The following is a 25928-nucleotide window of genomic DNA, read 5'->3' as shown; positions in this document are numbered from 1 at the left end:
TATTAAAATAATGACTAAAATAACATGTATATGTTTATATAAATAAATTACCTTAGCCATATAAATTAAATGATTGGTAAACGTTGATAGATATATCCATAATAAGCATAAAAACACTTATTACATGATATATCTCATCATAACTACTAGGCATATCCACAAAGTCTGGTTGTGTCAAATTTGGATTTGCACAACACTTTTTTTCCACACGGTTAGGTGTCAGGTTTACCATTAAGCATCAAGGGAAAATGAATGACCATTTCAAGGAATTGTTTATATTATATATATTTTTCAAAAGTATCTCAATGAATTGAATGTGGACTTGGGAGAGGTTAGATTAACTAGGTTTATGCATTCTAGTAGTGAAGAATTCGAATGGCAATGACAACTCAAATTTATTTTAATTAAAATTTTCAAATGGATTTTTCAATAAGCTCATAATTAATTTTGAGATCAATCTCAATCCTTTATTTGTTCATACTAGCTTGAAGATTGCCTAGATATTTTGAAGAGGTTAAACCTCCATCGTCTTCTTATTTTTTTCACATAAATAAATTAAAATTCAAGAAGCCCAATTCAATTATATGGAATTTGGTTGCAAAAGTGCTATATATGTATGTATACTGTAAAAAATATCATCCAAAAGATATCTATCTTCATAGAAATGTGTATTTGTAATATTCATATTGAAATATCCTTAGTGCTAAATTGGAGGACAAAACTTGTGAATTTTGTTTATAGCATAAATGAAAATCTAACAATTTCTTAATGCAATTCAAATATCTATTAAATGTAAATTGAAAATTTCTGTCCAATTTATTAAGAGATCATTCAAAGTGAATTTGAAAAGGCATATAACATTGTACATAAGAAAATAAGTGATTGATTAAAAGAAAAGTTTAGAGTGAAATTGATAATTCATTAATGAATCAAATGGTGAAAAATACTAAATACACATAACAATACAAAATTTGTAAGAAAATATCTACAGTAAATGTATGGCATTGATTTCTTGTTTTCATTGGAATGTATGTGAATTACACGATTAATTTTTTTACCAGTTTTACAAGCATGTAGCATCCCATGAATGAATTATCACATACTCTTTTTTTTTTTCCCGTAGAAAAAGTCGTAACTTCTATTAGATAAAAGAAATTACATTTTGTAGATGCCTAGGCATGTACATGATGAGGCTGATCGCCTCCACCAGATAGTAGCAAAAAAGAAAACAGTTTTCCTCCACGCAGGGAGTTCAGTTTTGTGTCATTTACCAAAATTTACTGAAAAAACAAAGAGTACTCCACGCAGGGAGACATGCTGTTAAAAAGCACAAATAATATAATCATCTGCATTTCCTCAAAAAAGTCTGATACTGTTGTGAGATCAAAAAAATTTCCACTGGTTACAGAAGCCATTATCTTCTAGTTTTGTCTGAGTACCAAAAAGTGCATCATAAAAAAGTACAGTCCGTGTGTAGTTCTATAAATACATAGAAAAAAAATAGCATCCCCATGACTATGTCCTCCAAAGAGAGCGCTGGTTGACAAAAGGCCTGTGATAGTGTTGATGGATTAGTCCATCCAATTCGACCTGTATCAGCCAGTCTTCTTCTTGCCTTTGCGCTGCCTGTTTGGATAAGAGGTCCGCCCTTGAGTTGCGCTCCCTGTAAATATGGTGACAAGCAAAAAGTTCAAATAAGTCTGTGAGCCTGAGAGTCTCATCCAGAATGTGTCTCAATGAAAAAGCAGAGCATTGAGATGTTCTATTTATCCAGTTGCAGACAAGTTTTGAGTCTCCAAATAGTTGTAGCTTTGTGCAACCTTTCTCAAGAGAAAAATGAATAAGATGTTTGGCGGTGGTCAATTCGGCATAATTATTTGTGCCCCTTCCCAGGTGCATCTGAATATGGAAGCAGTGGCCTTCCCTGAGGTAAAGGAGGGCTCCTCCTCCGTAGCCTTCAGCTTGGGTCGAGCCATCAAAGTAGGCCCATGGATAGGATTTGTCAATGAGCTCAGGGATAATGGTTCTGTGTGAGGGCTGAGAGAGGTCTTCCGGGAGTAATTCATAATCGGCTAGGACCTGGGATCTGATGGAAGGCCAGATGGGGTCTCTGAGGTCAAATATAGCTCGGTTCCTAGCCATCCAGATGGCCCAGCACATGAGGAGAGGTAGGTTCCTTTCTCTGCCTTTGTGTTTCTCTAGCCAAGACAACCAGGCTTCTGATGTGTTCTGACCTTGCCAATTGTTGAAGGATGGAGAGGATGAGGTTAAGAGGGACCATTGAGCAGAGACAATAGGGCAGGTTAGGAATAGATGATCTGTGTCTTCCTCATTGCACCTGCATAGATGACACCAGAAGGGTCCGTGGAAAGATCTTCTCATTAAGTTAGCGCCAGTGGGAATTTTGTTGAACAGGATGGTCCACATTAGCATACGCGTTCTGGGGGCCACTTTGAGTTTCCACAACGCATTCCACTAGGGCTGGATGATAGCAGGCTGTACAGGTTGTATGAGCTTTACATATCCTTCCTTGGGGGTGTAGGTTCCATTTTTTGAGAGTGCCCATACAATCTCATCTTCTCCCTCAGTTATTCTTATGTGGGCTTGAGTGAGAGCATCAATGAATATCTCCCAGTCATGCCTCCACTGACCTGGAATGTGTAGATCGTCGGCTGTATTCCAGGCTTGCTGGAAAGGGGTGGTGCTTGCTTGGTCTGCAATGTGGCCTATGTGGGAGACACCCATATCTTGTAGATAGGCGATTAATGGTGTAGGGAGGCGATGGGCGTTCCCACATTCGATCCAGGGATCCGATCCTAAGCGTACAGCTTTTCCCTGGTGGATTCTCCATGTTAGGCCTTCCCGGATGAGTGGGAGTGAATTGAGGACTGCTTTCCATATATTGGAATGCCTTCCGCTTCCTCTGTGTTCCCTGCGAAACCAGCTGAAAATATTTTCCGGAGCAATGTATTTTTTATATACCACTTTTGCAAAGAGCTCTAGTCTTTTGATTCCCCAACCTCCCCATTTCTTTGGTCTAGCGATAGTATCCCATTTAACCCAAGAAAAGAGGTTCCCCTGTTTTTTCCCTTTCCATAAGAATCTGCAGCAGATCTTTTGTAGTCTGTCAAGGATCCCTCTTGGAATCCAGGCCAAGGACATCCAGTAAACAGGGGTTGCTTCCAGTACAACTTTGATGAGGGTGAGTCTTCCAGCCCTGGATAGGTATCTGTTATACCAGATATTTAATCGCTTTTCCACCTTTGCAATAATCCAAGTCCAGTCAGCAATCTTGTATCCTCCATGTTTTATTCTGAATCCTAGGTATTTCAGCCCTTCCTCCATCAGGTGTGGTGGGAAGGGGAAGCGATGTCGGATATAATGAACCTCATGTTGTGTGCAGCCTGTCTCTGTGAGGGAGGATTTGTGGATATTGATGATCATACCTGTAGCTTTCTGAAATAGATCAAAAACATACTGCATGGCAGAGGAGTTGGCCAGGCTGCCATTTAAGAAGATGAGCACATCATCTACAAACAGTAGGTGAGTGAGAGCGCAATTATCCGTTATCTTTATGCCAGAGATCCTGCCTCTCCTGTGTTCTGTCCCGATCAATCGACTTAGGCCTTCCATGATGAGCAGGAAGAGTAGGGGAGATAAAGGGCATCCCTGCCTGAGACCTCTTTCTGCAGTGAAGAAAGGCGTGGGGGAGCCATTTAGGAGGATGCTATACGGCACTTCGGTGATACGACTCATTATCCTTTTGATGTACAAATAGGGAAACCCCAGGTGTGTGAGAAGCATTCGAATGTAGAGCAGGCTTGCCCTATCGAAGGCTTTGGAGAGATCCACTTTTAGTATCATTCCCTTCAGTCTGCAGCTGTGCATTGAGTGAAGGAGTTCTTGTGTCGTGCCTATAGCTTCATGGATCTGGCGATGCTGGAGGAATGCAAACTGTTCAGGGGAGATATGAGCCGAGAGGATGGGCTTTAGCCTATTCGCGAGAATTTTGGCCATGATCTTATAAAGGCAGTTGCAGAGAGAGATGGGCCTGAAGTCATTGTAAGAGGCAGGCTTGTCGGACTTGGGGATGAGGGCTATGAAAGTGGCTTTGATGGCTGAGGGGATCTTTCCTGATCGGCTGCAATGATTGATAACTCTGAGGAGGTCCTGACCTAGAAGGTCAAAGAAGGCGAGGTAGAATTCAATGGTCCAACCGTCGGGTCCCGGGCTCTTCTCTTTTTGGAAACCTCGCATGGTGGCTTCTAGCTCCCCTAATGTGACCTCCTTGATGAGATCTTCAGCATCCTCTTCGTTCACAAACCTGGGAAAGAGCTCGGCAACCCGCATTATCTCCAATAGGTTGGCTTCCCTCGGGGCCTCATAGATGCTTCTGAAGTGTGAGGTGGTCATTGAGGCTAGTTCTCTGGAGTTGTTCACTAGGGGTCCCTGGTCATTTTGCAATTCCCAGATAGTGTTGATCATTTTCCGACCGTTTTCAAAGCGGTGGAAGAATTTTGTGTTTTCATCTCCTTCCTTTATCCAGATTGCTCTGCTTCTTAATCTCCAGCTTGCCTCTCTGTCTCTGAGGATTTGGGTTCTCTGGTTGATCAGGTGTCCATACCTGGCTTTTTGTTCTTGAGAGTTAAAAGTGCCATCCGACAGCAATTCAAGGTCAGCAATTGCTTGTTCTGCCTGGGAAATAATTAATTCTTCTTGTTCCCTTTTTTTGTGAGCCCAATCTTTAGATAGTCCTTTAAGTTCGGAGAGATTTTTTATAAAGCATATTGTTGGATCCTCCTCCTCAGAGATAGGGTGTGCTCTCCAGAAATTGGATATTAGCTTGATATAGGAGGGGTCCCGGAGCCATGTGGAGTTGAACTTGAAGGGAGCTTTTTGCTTCAGGAGTTTTTCCCCAATTTCAAGAAAGATAGGCCTGTGGTCCGACAAGCCTCCGCTGCCAACCCATTGTCTCGATCTTGGGTGGATGTTGAGAAAGGCCTCCTTGATGATAAAACGATCCAGTCTTCTGGCCAGGATTTGATCGCCTATCCGATTGTTCCTCCAGGTGTGTTGGATCTTGGCCGAGGGAATGTCGATCCATTGATGGGTCTCGAGCAGTTGCTCAAAGAAATCAGAGAGTGGGTCAATCTAAGCCATATGGCCCCAGGATTCTGAGAAGCCCATAGAAAAATTTAAGTCTCCACCTAGAATTAAATTCCCTTGTTGGAGAAGATGGGAGCTGAGGAGCTTTCTCGAGAATAGTTCCTGATTTTGACATGGTCCATAAACATTAAGGATTCTTAGCTCTTCCTCCAGCTCCTTGGAGTATATGTCCGCTCCTAGAAAGCCCTCACCACCCCATATATTCTTTAGATTTATCGAACGATTCTTGAAGCCAATTGTAATGCCTCCAGAGCGGCCCGAGACATCGATAGCCTCGAAGGATCAATCATGCAGCCAAGAGCTTAAGGTTGTAATGGCTGATACCACATTACAGAGGGTTTCTTGCAGGAAGATGATATCAACCGTCTCGGAAAGGAGGAGTCGCTTCAGAGCCAGCTTTTTCTCGGGACTGGCCATCCCTCTACAGTTGAAGGACAAGAGCTTCATGGAGGGGATGGGGGAAGGGTGTCCTTTGCTCTAAGAACCCTTTCAATGGTATGTTGTTTGCCCTGGATCACTTCGTCCCCAGCTTGATTTTTGGCCTTGTGAATGTTGGAGGGACGACCTCTACCCTGCTTGGGCGAGAGTATGGAGGGGGCAGGATCCAAGCCTATGGAATCCGGCTCTTTCTGTTTAGCAGTAGAGCGGGTGGAGTAACTTGAAGTGGAATTTACCGAGGGGGAGGGCGAGGGGACGGGACGGGATTGGATGGAGGAAAGGGGGCAGGAGGAGTGGAAAGTGGTCGGTTGAGGGAGAGGGCAGGTTACATAGAGGTGGGGAGGTTTGATGGGGGGAAAGGGAGGGCGAGAGCCCAACACCAGGTCAAGTGCCGAAGGTGATGATGGGTCAGGGATACAGACAGGAGGGGGCATATGGGAAGATAGTGATAAACAAGAAGAAACAAGATGTGAAGCATTATTAACTGAGGGAAAAGACATACCCGATGAGAAAACGACGCCCTTTGCAGCCCTTGAGCGCGTCAGAGGAGGAGAAGGTGGCCTGATCGGGATTTTGCCCTGCTTTTTTGCCAAAGGGGCAAGCGGCGCCTCCACTGTGTCTGAGGTCCTGATGTGTTCCGCCCGAGGTACTGCCGCTGCCTGAGGAGCTTGGGGTTCTGCTGAGGTCGGATGTTCCTGCAATATGGATTCCTGTTGGGCCTTTTTGAGAAGGGGGAAATCCTTGTAGAGGTGACCCACTTGATGACATCTCCTACATCGATAAGGAATCCCTTCATAGTCAAGCTTCTGCTTCCTCGAGAATGTTTTCCACTGTATAGTGATATGTTCCTGCAGGCCTCCTCTCGTGTCAAGGTGGACTAGAATCCTGGCATATGCCATCATCCCTGTCGCAATGTAGGATTTGTCCGATTCCATGTAGGCGCCCAACGAGTTTCCAATTCTCCGGAAAATGTCCTCGGACCAGTATTGAAGAGGCAAGCCCGGGAGTCTAACCCATACAGGCCCGACCCCAATTTGTTCTGTTTCCGGGTCGAAGAGGGGCGTCCATCTTTTAAGAAGTACTGGAGCTTTTTCAAAGTGCCAGAAGGATGACAGTACCCATCTCGTGTGGTCAGCCCTCGCGAACCTCAACGCGAACCAGCCTCGCACGAACGTTTGGACCGTAGGGATTTCCGCCAGGTATTGTCCCCATATTTCAGATGCCCAGGTCTTCAGTTTCTCTGCTGAATAGTTCTTGCCCCTGATGCATCCCACTAGAACTCTGTCCACTAGGTCCATCGCGTCTCCCCACTGAATGTCTTCTTCGAGCCTCAATATAACGTCTTCAGGTCTGGATTTAAAGCAGCGAAGTTTCTTCTTCGGGCGGGAGGACATACGGCTAGGGTTCGCTGGTGCCCTAGGCTCAGCAGGAGCGTCGACCGGAGGAGGGGGGAGGGGGATCGAGAGGCGGGGGGGAAGCCTCTGGGAGGGGCGGGATGGGGTTGTAGCTGCCCGATGTGGCTGAGGGTGCGGAGAGGGGGAGGGAAGCTGTAGGGGGTGGGGCTACGAGGGGAACGTTGGAATGCGGAGGGAGGGGATGAGGAGCCTGCAAATTTGAGGGACCAACTTCAAAGGGGGAGGAGTGGATGCACTCCCCTAGAAACCCTAGGGATGCTGGCGAAGGAACAGAGAAAGGAGCCCAAGTGAAGGGATCGGCAGACTGGAAAGCGGTAGTAAGAGTCGGATCCGACGACTGTGCAGGGTCTTCAAAACTAGCAGACAGGCTTTCACTGTACATACCTCCAGAAGCCGAGAATGTGGAGCGCCAGATGGAGCCGTCTGCCAGCGGAGAGTCTGAGTAGTCCACCTCGTTAAGATCCATTGCTAGCTGCTTTGAATAGGTAGTGTCCTCAGAACCAGGAAACCGTCGGGGACCGTCGCCGACAGTCAGGAAACCGTTGTGCCGTTCAGGTGCGGGAATAGGGGGACAGCAGGTAACCGTCCGGGTGGAAAACGACGGGGGGAAAATGACCTGTAGCTGTAGCCAGGGGTTAGGCACGACGTCGGATACCTCGCTTTGAGCAGCAAAGAGGGGAAGGCGGATCAGGGTAGAGTGAAAAACCCAGCGGGATGAAGAGCACTTACGGATGTGGGAGGAGGGTAAAATCGGGAGGAGAGATGTATGGTAAATTTTTTTTTAATAAACACCCCGGCTCAAATCGCGAAGGGAGGGGTATGAAAACAGGGCTGGCTGCAGGACCGATGTCGGCCTGCAGCCCCGTAACAGCAAAGAAATTACCCATTCAGGCCATGTTACGGCCTGGACGTACCTGATCCGGCAACCATCGATCGAAAATTGTTCTTCATCACATACTCTTAATCTGATCATCGAATGATATAATCATTAGGGGAATTTTGAGGTCTAAAATGGGATTCCTATGTAAATGTACAACCAAAATAAAATTTATGAGAACCAATAGGGTTCAAGATGATGATGTCAACCATGGGGGATGATTCACCATTTTTGGAGGAAAATGTAAACAAATTAAAAAATAATAAAATAATAGTGACTACAATTTCAACTTGTATTTTCAACTTATCTCCTTGAGGTGTTACTTAAATTTCGAGTGGGAGCACTCGTTGGATGAAAAAATTAATTCCTCTTCCAAGGAGTACCCATGTTGCATACTTTCGATGGACCTTGCTACGCGAAAAATGAGAAATACATGAAAAATGTGATTGCAATCACATTTTTCATGTATTTTTCATTTTTCGTGTAGCAAGGTCAATCACATTTTTCATATATTTCTCATTTTTCGTGTAGCAGGGTCCATCGAAAGTATGCAACATGGGTACTCCTTGGACGAGGAATTAAATTTTGCATCCAACGAGTAGTCCCACTTGAAATTTGAGTAAAGCCTTAGGGATATAAGTTGAAAATACGAGTTGAAAAAATAGTTTTTCCGTTTATCCCTCTAAAATTTGATGATGTAATATAATCTTATTTTAATATTTGCACGATTATTTTATAATTTCCTTAGGAGGCCCATTTTATACCTCAAAAATCCCCTAATGCATAATCATTAAGTGAATTAACCATAGAAATGGAATAGAAAATTGTGTAAAGGAATAATCATTAGTGCAACTCGTTAACATAATACATTATGTTGAAGCTTTACATCTTTAACATTTTTCAATTAATGAGGCCTTATTAAAAACATGATAAATAATATAATTTCCAATGTCATGCAAGGTGACAATATCATCAAGATAACCAATTAGGAAAACACACAAATGAACACTAATATTACCCTCGAAACCCCAAAGGGAAAAACTATCAAACTTTTATTTCATTAAACCTCTCATGAGGGAGTTCATCCCTCACTCAATGGAAAGAAGGGAGTTCGTCCCTTGTCTGATATTGAGATTTTACAAAAGAAACTTAGTCTTTCATTCAAGCATCATTAACTAGAGGGCCATACATTAAACATGTTATCATGGTTCTCAACATATTTCCTAATAGTTCTTAAAGCACAATATCCTCATGGCATGATTGCTTACCACGGTAACCGTCTCCCCACCATGCATCACCCTTCTCACACCATAACAAGTTAACATTTTTTTTTAGTAAACCAAGTTGCCCATTGCAAAATTGCATCTGACAATCTATCACTCTGCATCTAGAACGCTTATATATAGTGACTTCATCGCCTGCAATACTATAATTAGTTATAATTCATCGTTTGATTGTTGCAAACGAGATTAGTTTAGAATCTATCGCTCAATTCTTTGTGAAATTCATGATTGTTCCCTACAACTGGTATTTTTTTTTTTAACCAGAATGAGTAGATTTTTATATAAAATATATCGCGTCCATTCGCAAACAAAACCAGGATTTTACATAGATTTTTCCAGGCTTACAAAAGTTGATAATGCTTCATTTGTTCTGCAAACCTAGTATTTCGGATGCATCGACCTGCCCACAAACATTCCTCATTTTGGAGCATTTACAACTATAAATTCGACAAAATTGAATTATAATATATTTACATTTACAATGCATCATTTAAAAACTGAGAGAAAGAACATATGAAATCTAGATGTCCATTGGTGTTGGACTGTTGAGGTCCAACCCAATTGACCCTTGGTTATGATCTTGCTCGGTCGAGTCCTCCTCCTTTTCCTTGTTGCTCTCTTCCACTTTGAGCTACAGCTGCTAAATTTGATGCCTCAGTGCATCAATTTCATCTTCCACTTGGCATATGCACTCTCTTTTCTCCATCTCTCTCTCCTGCATCAACAAGTGCTCTTGTAGCCATTGATGAATGTTGTGTTGCAAAACGATCAGGCCTTCTCTTAGCTCCAAGTGGTTCTACACACAGTTTATGCAGGATGGCCAAGTTATTCTTCCCTCCAGTGAGGTTCCCACCCACATCCCCCCAGACCTCGGCCTGTAATTGCCCCAGGATCCAAACCATGAATTGGCATCTCCACTTTATACACTATAATCCATTTTTCGGTTGTCCAAAATGTTTTAGGACTTTCTGTCACTCCCACTCAAATTCAAAGTGTGGTTGAATCTATCCTCCATCTAGGCACCCTCATAGACCCAAGATTATATCTCTTCTCACCTACCACTGAGTTCAGCCAGACCTCCCTCCATTGTTCTACTAACCAATTAGCTCCCAGGTTCAACCAGACTGGAACCTCCGCCCGCTTCAGTAAAATAATAGCATCCTTAGACCTAGTAACAACATGCAGACTCTCAATTTCCCCTCAGACATTCCAATGCACTCAGATCCTCAATTGCACTTAGGCCCTCAATTGCCCTTCGAGCCTCAATTGTACTCAGACCCTCAATTGCACTCGGGCCTTCCATGAAATTTATCCCATCAACCCAGGCCTAGTAACAAACAATCAAAAACCTTAGCTTCAGCCACCAAGCCTTCGCAAAGGCAACCTTTGCAACATGTATCCTTAATTCATATAAACAGAACAAATCGTTATTCCCTTTATAGTTGTTGCCTTACTAAACGATGATGATGTGATGAACGAAGAAGCTAACACAGCTAGGAGCCCGATAAGTCACCATATTTTCCTTATCGTCCTCCTTTAATTCCCCACACTACTCCTGGTCCATCCTTCTCAGCCGAATTATCCTCCCACGAGTGAAACCGGGCTTCTATGTGAACCAGAATTAAATTTTTCCTTGAAAATCCCATACTCCTACAATCTCCAAAGGAGATGCACCGTCTTTTTCCCCATGAACTAGGCCGTGGGAACTAAAGGTGCACACTGAGGTCCCTTTCGAAAATAGGTGTAGTACCAGGGTGATGGACTCTGACACATCGCAATTGAAGGTAGAGGACAATCATGCCACAATTCTCCATGGTAGGCCAAAGCTCACTTGACATGATGGGGCAGGGCCCAAGGGTTGGGGGCATGAGATGGGTTGGGGAGGAGATCATGGCAGGGAGAGGTAGAAGGGTGAGGGGGGAAATAGGGGAAAGGAGAGGAGGATGAAAAAGGTAAGGGGTGGGGAGGATAAATAAAAAGGAGGGGGAGCAAAGGGAAGAGGAGAGGGAGCAAGGGATAGGGGCGGGGACAGAGGGGAGGGAGGAGGGGCCAACTTACCACTTTTATCAAAATGTAATTAAAGTCTCCAATACCTGTATATATTATTTTCCATGCTACGCTTGGAGACTCTCTCAATATCCACAAGTTGTATCCCATTAGTTTACTTATGGGATGTTAGTCGTGATCTCGACCTCATTCAATTTACATCTTTATTCTCTCAACTCACATGCATGATTGGCTTGCTTGTTTGCTTCTTGGTTGTTTCTTATGAGAATATGATAGAAGGACACCAAATCGAAGGAGGGGAGTAGTCCCTGAGATCTCTTTATGTTTTGGTTCAGGGTAGTGTTTTTAGCTTTTGTATCATAGATCATATGCCTAATAATTATTATGGAATCCCCTAGAACTTGTATTGTTTTTATGCCCTTCTTTTGAGCCAGTGTAAGGCCTAGTAACAAGCCATATGCTTATTTTTGGTTGTTTGTCTTCCATCCAATCCCCCAAACATATCTAAATTCAATGATTCCTTTAGGATTAGTGAGAATCCCTCCCCCTCTTGCCACCCCAGGATTTCCTTTTGATGTACCATCAAATTGAAGGGTCCATTTGTTTGTGGATCTGAGCCATTACACTAGACCTTCCGAAGACAACCTTAGAATCCATTTGGCCCGAGTGAGAGAAACACAGCCTAGGACCTGAGAGGTCGGGGAGCATGCCCATGGAGCCAACCAAGCAGATTCTAGTCGATCCAAGGAAGGGTCCATAACTGGTTTATGCAGTTCCATATAGGTATAAAGGGTAGTGATGGCTATTACCCCTGCCAGGACCCAGGCCTTTTTAAATACTGCCTTGTTCCTAGATAGCCATATTTGCCAACAGGCGTACTTAGAAAGAGCAGACTAGATTTCTCTAAATTTATTTTTGGCATGAAGGGAGCCCAAATAAGATTTGGGCCAAGATCTAAAGAAGATCTGGGTATTTGTAGGCCAGGTAGTTATGCAGTATAGAGGACCAAGGAGAACTGCCCAAACTTCTTTTGTCACCTAAAACTGGAGAAAGAGGTGGGAGATAGATTCCTCCGTGCAATCACAAAGTGAGCATCTTGAGGGACCAATGTGTCCCCTTCTTTGAATATTTTCCACAGTAAGATTTCTTTTATGTGCTATCAACCAACAGAAAAAAATTTGAATTTTGGGATGAAATTTATTTTCCATATTTTCCCCCAAATAGAGTTTTTAGGAGGTAATTGGGTGATAGAGAACATGTGCAAATACCCTTCTTTTACCATATAGATGGCATTCTTCCAACCCCACTTGTCTACCTCAAAGAGGGTGATGCGGGCACAACCTCTTAGATTCTTCAGGAGAATCTCTCTTTATTGGAGGAGAGCCTCCGGGATATTTTCTAGCCTCTAGCCCTTCTAGCCACCTTATTGATTCCACGCAATGATCTAGCCCAGATTTTCCTCCCCCTTATTTCTCAAGAAGATTTTTAGATGCACCAAGGAGAGGTCAGACTCAAAGGGATGGAGTCCCAAAATAGAATCTATAAAAAAATTTATGGAGGCTCCATTTCCAGGGATTTTGTTTAGTTTTTTGATGATGGTACCCTTGGAGGAGTTGATCAAATGCCAGATGGGGGAGCCTAGACCAGGGGCCACCCGACCTTCAAGTTAATTATGCTAGTATAGGTACTTAGCCTGAATCGCTTGGGACCACCACTGGCTTAGGTTTGCAATCAAACTCTAGTAAAGTTCAGCTCCAATTGTCATATTTATCCCTGGGTCCCTCATACCCAATCCTCCATGTTGTTTCGGAGCTCTGATTGTTTTCCAATTTACTAAGTGGTATTTCTTTGTTTTTGTTTTACCTCCTTCCCACAGGAATTTTCTTATATACATTCCCATTTGGTGTAGCACACTCTTGGGGACTTGCAGTGCAGTGAACTGGTACAAAGGGATCACCGATGAGACTATTTAAACAAGGATTTATCTGCTTTCATAATTAAGCCAATTCCCACCCTAGTTTACAATTTTTTTCATTATATCTTGCATCTTTTGCCAAGCATAGGGAGTAGCGCGACAAAGGAAGATTGGGATCCCTAAATAATTAAAGTCTTTCCACTCCCAGACAACTTTAAATCCCAAAATTTCTTCAATCTTTTTTTCCTTTTATCTTGAGATATTCCAGCTGTATATGTGGCTTTTTTTTGTCATTCGTGGCTCCCCTAGATGAATTTAGAAATTTGTTTAGAATGTTCTTAAAATGTCTATTTCAGTGGTCGAGGCACCACCTATCAATATAGTATCATCTGCAAACTGCCCATGATTTATGCTTCTAATGACATCCATAAAACGAATGCCCAGAAGGTTAAGAGAAACTCTTTGAAGCTCCAAAGTCCTGCTCAAGGCATCAACCATAATTATATATAAGAAAGGAGAGAGGTGTCAGCCTTGACGGAGGCCCCTCGAAGCTTTGAAGAAGCCAAAGAATCTACCGTTCACCAGTGGAGCAATCCAGGGATAAGCAATACAAAGGTTTATCCATCTTACAAAGGTCTCATTCAACCCCATTATTATGAGAAATTTTAGTAGGAAACCATGCCTAACCCAATCAAAAGCATTAGCCATGTCTAGCTTTATGATCATACCTTGATCCCCCCTGCTCCATCTTGAGCCCAGGGCCTCTTATATAAGGATAATATTATTGAAGATTTGTCTCCTTGCGACAAACCCCCCTAGTTTTTAGAGATTAAAAGGCGTAGTAGCAATTTGAGATGACATGCCAGTAGCTTCGAAAATATCTTATAGGAGAAATTACAAAGGGAAATTGGGCGAAATCTAGAGAATGAGGGGGGGTTCCACACCCCATAGAAAAGCGTTTAAAGGAGTATCCCACCAATCTACACAGGTCATCCTTTATAACACCACAAAAGTAGTGGAAAAATCTTGTTGTGAATCCATCTAGACCCAATGCCTTATCTAGGGGGAAGGAGAAGACAACCTTTCGAATTTCCTCCACCGTCAGAGAGGAAGTCAAAGAGTGATTCCTCTCCTTTGACATTAAGTGGGGGATGCCTTTGAGAAAGAAGTCTTCACTGGCCATATCCGAGGTATGATCATTAGTCTACAAATTTTTATAATTCTCTACTACAACTCTTTTAATTTATTCAAACTTATTAATGATCTCCCCCCCATGAGTGATATGAGTTATATTGTTTTTCGATTCCCTAAACTTGATTTTCTTGTCAAAGAACTTGGTATTCCTATCTCTGGCCTTAAGCTAGTTATTTCTTGATTTTAGTCTTCAGTAATCTTCCTTTCTAAGAGTTGAGTGTCGGCTCTTGAAAGCATCAGCCTCCTTGTGGAGATATGATTCTTGGACCATCATAGTTTCCATTTTCCCTTGGAATGCTATCAGTTCCATATCGTTGATGTTGATCTGCCTTTCATATTTGTGATCCTTGAGCAACGATTTGATGTCTCCTTTCAGTCTGTGAATCTTGGACTCCTAGATTGTTATTGGGCTGCCATCAATCTAGCTCGACGAGGAGAGGGAGACCATCTCCAGGAAATTGGGAACTTCTATCCATTGGGGAGAGTATCGGAAGGCAATAGGCCTCAAATCCAAGGGCAGGGAGATATCTTAGCGAATCGTTCGATGCTTCAGACCGGACCATGGGAGGATGGAGGATTTAAGGATGTAATTCAGAGTTAGGATATTGTCAGCTGCAATGAACCGGTCCAGTTAGGCTGCAATATGTTTTGCACCCACTCTTGTGTTGGTCCAAGTATATAGGAATTTTTTAGGTTTGACATTATATAGGTTCAAGGCTAATATGAGTTCCTCCATATATTTTTGTTGGGCGTCACAAATGATGGAGCCCCCTCCTTTTTCATGATTGACCATTTTGGTATTGAAGTCTCCCCCAGTAATGTAGTTATACACGAACTCTGTGCCTTTCAGCTCCATCAGGGAATTCCAACACTCTTGTTTTTCCCGAAAATGGGTGGGCATGTACACATTGATTACTATGAAAAGGTGTTGTTTCTCTATAATCTTAAAAATAGTTGCTATCCAGTGAGTTGTTTTTAGAGTACTTATTGGATGTAGATTTACCAGATTCCATAACGTACATAGGCCTCTAGATGCTCCTCTTGAACTGACTGTTTCCAAATTGCTAGTGTTCCAAAACTTGTTTTTAATAGAGTTTATAGACTCCTTGTCCAGCTTGGTTTCCTGTAGGAGAGCGACTTCTGTTCATTCTTTACTGATGAGAGATTTCACTTCCATGATTATCTTTACTGATCCCAGGCCCTTGAAATTCCAAGATATAATTTTCATTAATCACTTTTTTGAATCCCCCCCCCCCTTGTTAGGGCCTGTATTGTTTCCTTTTTTTCCTCCACCTCCTTTGTTTCCTGCATTAGCTAGCTGATGTGGAATAATGTGCTAGCCTTCTAGCTCTTTTTCATTTTTAGTTTTTTCCCTTCTAACTTCATTGTTTTTTTCGTCCTCCTTTCTTCTCTTTTATGATAGGCTTCTTTAGCCTTGCCCCCATAGACCAATCGTCAGCCAAGCTCAGCTACGCGGAAGGTCCCATACCTTATGAATAGGTCATGAAGCCTTCCACATCTTTCTCTTCTTCCAATGTTTCCTTTGAACTGTGTTCGATGTGAGGACTTGACCCAAGGGGGATAAGCGAGGGATTAGGCCCCCTTGAGAGGAAGGGGGAGGGGTAGGGGAGGGGGCTACTGAACCATCCTCCATAGCCTCAGAGCCCAAGATCCCAAAAGTATTCTCCGTTTCGAAGCCGGGACCGCTCCCAACAGGCGAGCCCCAAAGGGGCGAATCAACGCCCTTTGTGACCTAAACCAAGCTAGGGGCACTAGATGGTGGCGAGAATTTTGAGGACTTGCACCACTTAACCTGCATCCATTGTTCTTTGGGATTCCCATGCTTCTCCACGGAGTCCCCTCCTTTAGGGCATGCTTTTGCAAAGTGTCCATTTTCGTGGCACAACTTGCACTTGAAGGGGAGCTGATCATAATCTACATCTTGCACATGCGTCCAACCATCCATACAAAGATTGACTACTGCAACAAACCTATGCACCAAACTTGGCTCCAAGGAGCCAAATAATGAGGAGACCGAAGATGCAGACCAAGGCAAAACAAAAGGAATCAAACAAGGCCACCAGGAGCTAGCCAACTCCGGCCAAAAAGGCCAAGCGCAACCGAGGGGCGCAGACCCGCCTCGGGGGACCAGTGACCAGCAACAGAAAACCTGCACTCCTTAGGTCAAACCACCATAGTTGCAGAGCTCTATTATTTTGTGCATATATTTGACCCCTCTTCCTACAACTGCGATTGTTTACAAACACTCTAATGTCTTTGTTATATTTAATTCTTGAAATATAAATTTATTCAAACCCAAAATATTTTGAATTTTTCATCCAAATATAATTTGAGAGAATCAAAATCTCTCTATCTCAGATATACAATCTCTACCGATTGTCATTTTTAAGTCAGAATCACTAATAATCTTTTACACATTATATATATTTGCATGAAAACACTTCTTGTACATGCATAAGTAAAGTAAAGGTCAAAAACCCAATTAATTGTTTTTCTTGTAAATGCATTATCAAATATAGAACTACAATTATTATTGCATTTCTCACATGCAATACCATAATTGTTATTATTATAAACTCTATTATTATTGTATTTAACAAAATGCAAAACCATGGGTATAAATTCACTAAACCATGATATTGATTCTCGGTTACTCTTCTTGTTGCAAAACCATGGGTATCAATCACTTGTTCTTTCAGTGCAAAAGCATGTTGACAAACATGAACTATGATTATTCAGGTTATTACCCATGGAATAACATATGCAAATAATATAAAACACAATTATCCTTTTTTCCTATATTTCAAATGCATCATACAAATGCATACAATTATAAAAGCATGTATGTTATCCATATTTCAAATGCATAAAATAAATACATTCTAGCTATAAAATCCTAGTTATTTATGGTTGAAAATGAAAAATACTATGCGTTAATAAAACCATATCTATATTATTTCCACGAATACAAAAAATCAGATTTATTATGTGTCCCACATATAAGAAGACCTTAATGTCTATTTTGGGTGTTGTGGATCTTTCAAACTATCACTTAGATTATCTTTAACCTTGATCTATTAAAACCACATATTATGGAGTTACTGTAATAATCATAACTCTGAGATCATGATACTTGTAGTGATATATATCCATAACTATGATATCAAATACAAGTCTCATTAGTAATCACTATTAATAGTTCCATGCGATCACTATTCATTAGTAATTACTATCACTATATTCAAGAGGATAAACCTCATGTTCATTAGGGAGAATAACAATGGCCTAGATCATCATTGCTAAAAGTAAGAAAAATGGTAGGGTGAGCTCACCTGAAGAGCAACACGTCATAAGGGAAATAACTCAGCATAGTGAAATATAGAGAAGCTCTCCTCAACCCTTCAAAAATACCAAATGGAAACATCGAGAAGCTCTCCTCAACCTCCATATTTAGACGTTGTGAGGCTCTTTCTGTAACTAAGAGTGAACTCCACAAAATGTAGAGGCTTGCGATTGGTTCCCAAGATTTTAAAGAAGTTGGAAGCCAAGTCTTGGATCTTATCAATCACCCTGTCAATATACCTCATGTCTTAAAATGACTTTCCATTGAAGACAAATATTAATAATGCTTAGAGCAATGATGAGGATGCGAGCCATTTTGGGCATGAATCTTTCAACCTCCCAACAGAGCAAATGCAAGATCTATGATGAATAAAGAATGATGTTGGTTGGTTCAATGTCCTCCCTCCATGTAGATTTTAGCTTGGAACATACCATATGGTAGTTGCAAACCGTTCAAGAACCCACAATTGATTCTTAATGCTAACCGTTTCGAGGGACGCTAAACATATTAAATCCATAGTATAGTGATATAATTCAAGTCATGAATACCAAACATTAATATGCGGGTTCTAGGGATATTATAATATAAGTGAAGTAGGAGAGAGTGCAAAGGGATTGACCAAAAATTGAACCTAATGGGTACATCATGATGGTGGAAAAGGGGTTACATTGAGGTATAGAGCAAGTAGTGTACATGTAAATGTTGGATTTGTTAATGGGATTCCAACCAAGTACATACACATAGATTCCATAACAAATCCGTTGATTAGGATTTTTCTTCCAAGGTCACCTTTGTTTCCTGAAAAGGCATCTAAATATTCTCCAACTAGTCCTTTGGGTTTTTGACGAAATATGTAGGGGTAGGATATAAAAGGAGAACAAAGGAATTAGACACTAATAAATCTTTAGAAGGAGCAGCTATGGAGAGGCCACCAAAAAAATTTATGGGGAAGGCAATAGGAGGATCTATCGAGGTATTGGTGAGAAAGAGATAAGTTCCATGCATGAAACGCTCAAGAATGGGTTTGAAACAACATGTTATATAACATATAAAGGAGGAATTTTAGCCTAATGGGGGGGACTATATAGGGGCATGATGGCACAGGAGAAGTTTACACAATATGGTATAGATCCAGGGAAGATGTAGGGAAATAAAAGAGAGTATAATTTAGAAATTACAAAGACTATTAGCTAAAGATTTTGGAGCCCTTTCACCAGATATTGCCCATCATCTTTTAATTCCTTAGTGGGGGGTTTGTTGCTGGTAGTAACGATTTTGTTTCTAATGATTTCTTTTGCAGTAGGTTACGCAAAGTGTGGGATGCAATAATTATAGCTATAGATTATCATCTTGTGCCAAACAACAAGTTCTTAGCAAAATTCGATGATGAATTCAAGGTTATTCAATTGTTATCCAAATAGCCCAGTCTTGTCGAGTGCAACAAGTCTCTTTTTCACATCTCGGAGTTATCTTTGAAATGATTCAAATGCTTACAAACCACATTCTCATTATAATAATTCTAGACACATTTAGAGCTTCTCTAGTAGTGCCATGGCTAGTAGCCTACAAAGTTCCTTCCAAGTTTTTTGTTTTATATTCCTTTTTCTCTTTTGCTTCTTCTTGGCATTTTGCTCTCTGTCTTGTTGTTTGAGTAGTCTATTTATTTTAAAATTTGATAAATTAGTTAAGAACCCTAATGGCCCATTCAATTATAGAAAATCTCACTAAATCATAACCATATATTTAATATATCATCTAAAGGCTACCTTACTTTGGAAATTCTATTTATTTTGCTTGAGCACAATTATGGAGATGTATGTATTCAATGGATTAAATGAACTAGACTTGTATGAAATGCAAAGAAAATTGTAAAATATATGATGTTTGAGGGTTCTCAATGTCCTATTGACAATATTGGATTGATTTGTTGTATGGTTAGGGTGCTTCTTGACAAATTGGATAACAAAATATAATTAAGTAGTAAGATGTATTTTCAGAAAACATATAGAGTATGGTATGAAATATTTCTACGATAGTGTTAGATCTTAGTTGATTTAGTACAATTGGTATCATGCTTCAAACTATTTTGTGTTTGGTGATAATAAATGCATTCTCCAAGCATCAAAATGTTGTGTTTCATTCCAAGGCATAGCACATTGAGTTTGAAAATTATTACATTGGAGAAAAGTGCAAAACAAATAGATTGAATTTATCTATTCCTTGTCACAATATTAACTAGTAGATATTATATTTTTTTGCTATGGGATTAAGCGAGAAAAAAATAAATAAAAGATTATATTAGAAATGCCAAGTTAGCAACAAAAACATCTTTATGTTGAAGTTATAATTTATGAAATTAGTTGAGTAGATGTATTATAGGCATGTTGAAGTCTTGATAAAAAAAAGCATGCACACATTTTGCATGAATTATAATTGGTAAGGTATAATAAAATCCATACGAACAAACTAGGTAAAGGCACATTCTATAAATAAAATAGAGTATAAGATTAAAATTATATGAGAAAGCACTAGTTATATTACACAAAAGCATGTGAAAAAGTACAATAATATATAAAAGAGCAAGGGAAAATGTAAAAATGAGCTTTTTCCAACACTACTGATATTGATATCAAATCAGAATAAGCATATAAGCATCTTGCTTCTTTGGCATCCAAATCAATAAGTAGCCTTTGCAAGCATACCTCTTCCCACAAAGATTCAAGAAAGGAAGTGTTAAATTACATTGCTCTCAAAAATACGTTTGCATCACTTTGTCCAAAGAAAAGGAAGAGATAAAGCTCTAATGCAATTTCATTAAACCAAGAAGATAGATAAATCCAATTATTTTGGATCTACAAGAAGATATGCACACCAATGAATGATGCCTTCGAAAATCTAGGAGAATTGAAGTTGAACCAAATGTCATCAATCTAGTGAAAATTTGGAATCCCACACACCAATTACCTGTTATCTATGAATCCACTTTTGGCTAACTAAACCTTCATTGACAAACTTGATAAATAATGAGCCACGTAAAGGCTCAAAGCTTAACATAGATTTTGAGGTTCCACAAACTATACAATCTTTCAATTCATCTCTTTTCAATATCCATCAAAGCCCATTTAAGATTTAAGATTTAAAGTAAGGGCTAAGTGAATAAAGATAAACCCTTATGGAATGACGGCATTCAAGTATAATTTTCCTCTCTCATACAAATGACTTCATTGAATTTCGCTAATACGTTCTTATACAAAATATATGCATCTTACCATGAAGATACTTTCTGACCTCCAAGCAACAAAGTGGGTGTGTTTAAGGAGTAAGTTAATGTTGTTTGCTGGAAGTGTTAAACTTAACCTTATTAAGGTTTAAAAGGACAATCATCGTCTGACCTTTGCATTGCAGGCTTAAGTATGGCACAATTTTTTAATACGATTTGTCTTTGCAAAGAGAATAAGTTCTATGGTACATTTTTCAAGTGTTTCTATAATATTTTTTATTACTTTTTGTTAGAATAAGTTGAAGTAAATTCTAACAACTTGGTTGAAGTAGACAACAACCTACTTCACAATATTTAGTTTATTGGTGAAAGTTGCAACTTTAACTTGCAACATTTTCAAACCTTCATCTCTTTTGGAAGACTCACTACAATTGTGCTCATGGATGATTTGATAGAATATGAACATTATTGAGGAATTGCCAATGAAATCGAGATCGCTAACAATCCTCCAACATGGAAACAATTTATTCAAAATATCTAAAGAGGATTTCCAACAATTATATGGCTATGAATCAATGAATAGTTTTGTTTCTTATCAGCCTTATAAGTTCCCAAGGATTTGGAGGGATGACTCTTCAATAAAAAAATATAAAAATCCAAAACTTAAAAGGGTGATGAACTTGAATCATGGTATTCTAATCATGTTTAGAAGTAAAGTACTTAAAGAATTATGCTCGAATCATTATAAAGTACACAATACCAAGATTCATAAGCACAAATATTAGTAGTTTGATTTCAAAGATCGAAAAACATTTGAAATTGGTTCCTTAAATCCTACTAGAGCAACAAACACAATTGTATCTGTAGATATCGGGGGAAGTGATTGGTCTTCAAGCACTACCTTTGCATCCACCTCTCAAGCTCCAATAAAGAGCTTCTTAATCAAGGAAGCCCTTGTAGTCGTACAAGAGCAAGTCCATGCAACATTGGAAAAGATGATGACCAATCATTAGAGAAACTTTAAGGTCTAAAAAGGGATCCTAAAATTTTTATAAAATAATAGTGGAAATAACAAAATAAGATTAGATTACATCATCAAATTTTAGAGGGAAAAAAGAAAAACCTACTTTTTAAACTCATATTTTCAACTTATCTCCTTATCGTTTTACTCAAATTTTGAGTAGGAGCACTCATCAAATGTGGAATTTAATTCCTCATCCAAGGAGTACCCATGTTGCATATTTTTAATAGACCTCGCTACATGAAAAATGAGAAATACATGAAAAATGTGATTGCAATCAAATTTTTTCATGCATTTATCATTTTTCGTGTAGCAGGGTCCATCAAAAGTATGCAACATGGATACTCCTTAGATGAGGAATTAAATTTTGCATCCAAAAAGTGTTACTACTTGAAATTTGAGTAAAACTGTAGGGAGATAAGTTGAAAAGACAACTTTTTATTTTTGTCTTTTTACTACCGAAATGGTGAATCATCCCCATGGTTGACATCATCATCTTAAATCTTATTGGTTCTTATAAAGTTGATTTTGGTTGTACATTTTTGTTTTGAGGCCCATTTTAAACCTCAAAATTTTTCTAATGGCAAAAGTCAAGTTTCTCTTTTGCACCGAAATTTTTGGTAAGAGTTGATCATGAAAAACTCTACTTCTCAAAGAGTCTTAAACAACCAAAAGGTGAAGGACTTGAAACAAACAAGAATACAATGCCGAATTAGGTGTGTTCCTTTTGTTTTCAAAAGATTTTCTCTCTATATTTTGATTGGATTTGGTTATGCCATATTTTTTATATTGTATATACTCTTAAAAAAAAGATGAAATTTATCATAAAAAATATAGAATTAATATTGCACACAATGAACTAACGAATTACAAATTCTTTCAACCTTCATAATATAAGATGAGTGCAACTTGATTTTCTCTCTATATTTTGATTGGATTTGGTTATGTCATATTTTTGATATTATATATACTCTTAAAAAGAAAATGAAATTCATTAGAAAAAATATATAATTAATATTGCACACAATGAACTAATAAATTACAAATTCTTTCAACTTTCATAATATAAGATGATTACAACTTGTTTTTCTCTCTATATTATGATTGGATTTGGTTATATCATATTTTTTATATTATATGTACTCTTAAAAAAAGATGAAATTTATTCAAAAGACTATAAAATTAATATTGCACATAATGAACTAATAAATTACAAATTTTTGCAACTTTTTCCATAATATAAGATGAATGCAACTTCTTTAAAGCCACTAATTTTATTTTAGGAGAAACATATTTTAACCTTCATATTAAGATCTTCAAAAAATTTAAACCATACTCATGTATTTGATAAAAAAAAATATTTAAACTTCATAATAAAATTACTATAATTTTGTCCAAAAATTATTATTTCTTTATCAAATTTTAACAAATTATAAATTGCAAAAATTAACTTCCTTGCAGTTATTACCCAATATCCTTTTAACTCTCACACTCCCCCATAAATGAAACTTTTTAAAAAATCAATATAACAAAACATCTGAAAAACAATTACGCTACCTTATATATCCACCCCCAATCTCTCATGAAAGGATTGAGGTCAATACATGTCGTACTAGCCTGACGCAAGAAGTGTGGGTGGCCCTTACCATACCAGGATAATTCTACACAATCCATCATAAAGAGGAGCGAAGTCACTTACAGGGCGTGCTTGCCAAAGAAAAGCATATGCGGGTGGGCCTTCCCATGCGTGGAAAGATCAGACAGGAAGAATTCCCTGCAGGGGTTAAATTTGACGCCCGTATGCCCGTATTTATCTTTTTTACCCGTAAAATACGTTTTAGTTTTAAAGTTCCACGTCATGGGCAACTTGCCATTAATTTTCAAAAACGTCATATTGACGGGCAGGTTTAAAAATTAAAAGTTTAAATTTTTTTTTTTTATAAATTTCTTTTATATATATATTTAACCTTATGTCATACCTGTAGGCTGTAAGTTACAATGTAAGTTATAATCTCCGGCCGGGGCAACTGCCAACATGCAACTTGCAAGTTTAGCGTTTACTGATAAAGGACAGTGATCGGATGGCATTCAATTCGCATTCAGATTTAGCGCTTGAGCATTTACCACTGGTCCACTGTAAACTTACCAAGTTTAGCGTTTACTGATAAAGGACAGTGATCAGATGGCATTCAATTCGCATTCGGATTTAGCGCTTGAGCATTTACCACTGTAAACTTACCACTGTACCAAACTACCGCGTGTCCAAGATATGGAAAGATATGGAAACTTAAGTAACAAGTTACAACGTGAATCGGTGATTGGATTTTCATTAAAAAATACAATTCTGGGAATGTATGCTCGAGCGGCGACTGCGAGGGCCGAGTTGTCAGCTATACTTTTGCACCAGAGATGCTACACAGTGAAAACCAACATCAACCCCGGTCCCCAACAGAGTTCTCGTCGTGTGTCTGGTGCGATTTCTGTTGAGTTTTCAGCTTCTGTCATCAGTTTATATACATCGCCGATTCGCCAGGGCGGAAGAGCAGTGCCCAACTTAAATTTTGCGTTGCCAGGTTTTTGAAATCCCTCCCTCTCTCTCTGTACAAATAACAATTACACTGTTATAGCTGCTAATTTCCTGAAGTGATTCATGGATGGGATGATATAATTGTGTGGTGCCACATTTTATTTTTTTGGATGTGCTTTGCTTTAATTCCAATAGACACAGCGTTGCTCTTTCAGTGGTATTGTTAAATAACTTTATTCAAACTTAATCACATCCTGTGGGGTTGAGAGGAGTTTGTGAACACCGACAACGATCCTCTGGAGTTGAGCGGATGTTAGCCTCTCTGAAAACAAACAACGTCCCTTTCGCCCAATCAACTCTCAAAGTCTTTGTTTGCTAAAGAAAATATTTGCAAGAACCTCGTCTTCACTAAAGCGGCCGGCATTACATATCCGTTCAAAGAACTCACCCCCCGCTGCATATTCCATCACAATTGCCAAATGGGTCGGCGTTAATATGACCTGCAAACACAAACGCAATCTCAACATACTCCAAATTGCAGAAATCGGCATTCCTTCAATTGCATCAAATGTTTTAACACAAAATATGCACAACCCCAAACTGAATTTCTTGCCTCTTTGAAGCGAACAATGTTTGGATGTTTCAGAGAACAATGGTTGATGATTTCTCTCTGCACATTTTCGTCAATCTGCAAGCAAGATAAAACGATTTGAGTCAAATTGAAAAGAAAGAACAGTTAAGGCCCGCTGGGAAATGGGGAATAATGCGATATTTATAAAAATGGATGCAATCTTAACTAGCCCAGGTCCAATTCTCAGCGCATTCATGGACAAAAAAAAATTGAGTGGGCCTTAAAGAAAAGTTTAAGGTTCAGTGGAGATGTTAATTATACCTTCTCCCCCCTCTCGATGTATTTGACAGCAACAAGTTCTTTGGTCTGTTTGTCGCGCATCAACCTGGCCACACCAAAGTTACCTGAACCAATATCCTTGACGAGCTCATACCGATCATTATCATGCATAATTGGCAGGTCCATGGATGAACCTCCTCTATCCATTTCTCTCTGACCGATTGACTTACTCTGCAAATTTATACCAACCTTAACGTTGGGCTAGATCATATTGTAAACTAGCATTCTCTCATATGGGTCCACCTCCGCCTGCCTTCCTTCCTTCCACATCCCAATTCTCAGAGTCCCATTCTTTGCTGCATCTGATCCTCCTCCTCCTCTTCCTTCTTTAATCCCCAAGTTTCCAGGCCAAGCGGTGTGTCCCATTCCCAGAGATATGGAGAAGGCAAGGAAGGCCTTGCGTATACGTGGCAAGTGGGTGAGTGATTTGTATAACTAACGAGACAGATGGACACACTCGGATCATTGCTAGAGAAGCTCGCCCTTTGCCCCTTTGCAGCAACCCAACTAAAGACATTACACATTATACAAATACGTTAGGGATAGTATACAAATATGTTAAGGATAGCTTGCTTCATAATTTATTGTTTC

The 25928-nt window shown here is 39.7% G+C and overlaps 2 protein-coding genes across 2 annotated transcripts; both read right to left on the bottom strand.

The window, feature by feature from the left end:
- Positions 1-1515: 1515 nt before the first annotated feature.
- Positions 1516-2142, bottom strand: LOC149236925 (uncharacterized). Its single transcript, XM_089369075.1, has one exon. The coding sequence runs from the start codon at positions 2140-2142 to the stop codon at positions 1516-1518; it is 627 nt and encodes a 208-aa protein (XP_089225201.1).
- Positions 2143-24786: 22644 nt separating this feature from the next.
- Positions 24787-25703, bottom strand: LOC149236924 (serine/threonine-protein kinase SRK2E-like). Its single transcript, XM_089369074.1, has 4 exons — positions 25581-25703; positions 25320-25508; positions 25041-25115; positions 24787-24927 (listed from the first exon to the last, which is right to left on the bottom strand). Exons 1-4 carry the CDS (start codon positions 25701-25703, stop codon positions 24787-24789), a joined length of 528 nt encoding a protein of 175 aa, XP_089225200.1.
- Positions 25704-25928: the final 225 nt, after the last annotated feature.

Source organism: Pinus tabuliformis, chromosome 8 (genome assembly GCF_031772625.1).
Source record: "Pinus tabuliformis cultivar Carrire ecotype Pingquan chromosome 8, CPIR1, whole genome shotgun sequence".
NCBI lineage: Eukaryota > Viridiplantae > Streptophyta > Pinopsida > Pinales > Pinaceae > Pinus > Pinus tabuliformis.
The sequence above is the reverse complement of the archived record's forward strand: the minus strand, read 5'-3'. Positions and strand labels throughout refer to the sequence as shown.

Bases quoted from the DNA above. Each gene is read 5' to 3' on its own strand.
- LOC149236925 (XM_089369075.1), bottom strand. From the start codon at position 2,142: ATGGCTAGGAACCGAGCTATATTTGACCTCAGAGACCCCATCTGGCCT.
- LOC149236924 (XM_089369074.1), bottom strand. From the start codon at position 25,703: ATGGGACACACCGCTTGGCCTGGAAACTTGGGGATTAAAGAAGGAAGA. The intron at 25,509-25,580 runs GTGGACCCATAT...ATAAATTTGCAG, and splicing joins AGGAAGGAAGGCAGGCGGAG to AGTAAGTCAATCGGTCAGAG. The intron at 25,116-25,319 runs GTATAATTAACA...TCTTGCTTGCAG, and splicing joins ACATCGAGAGGGGGGAGAAG to ATTGACGAAAATGTGCAGAG.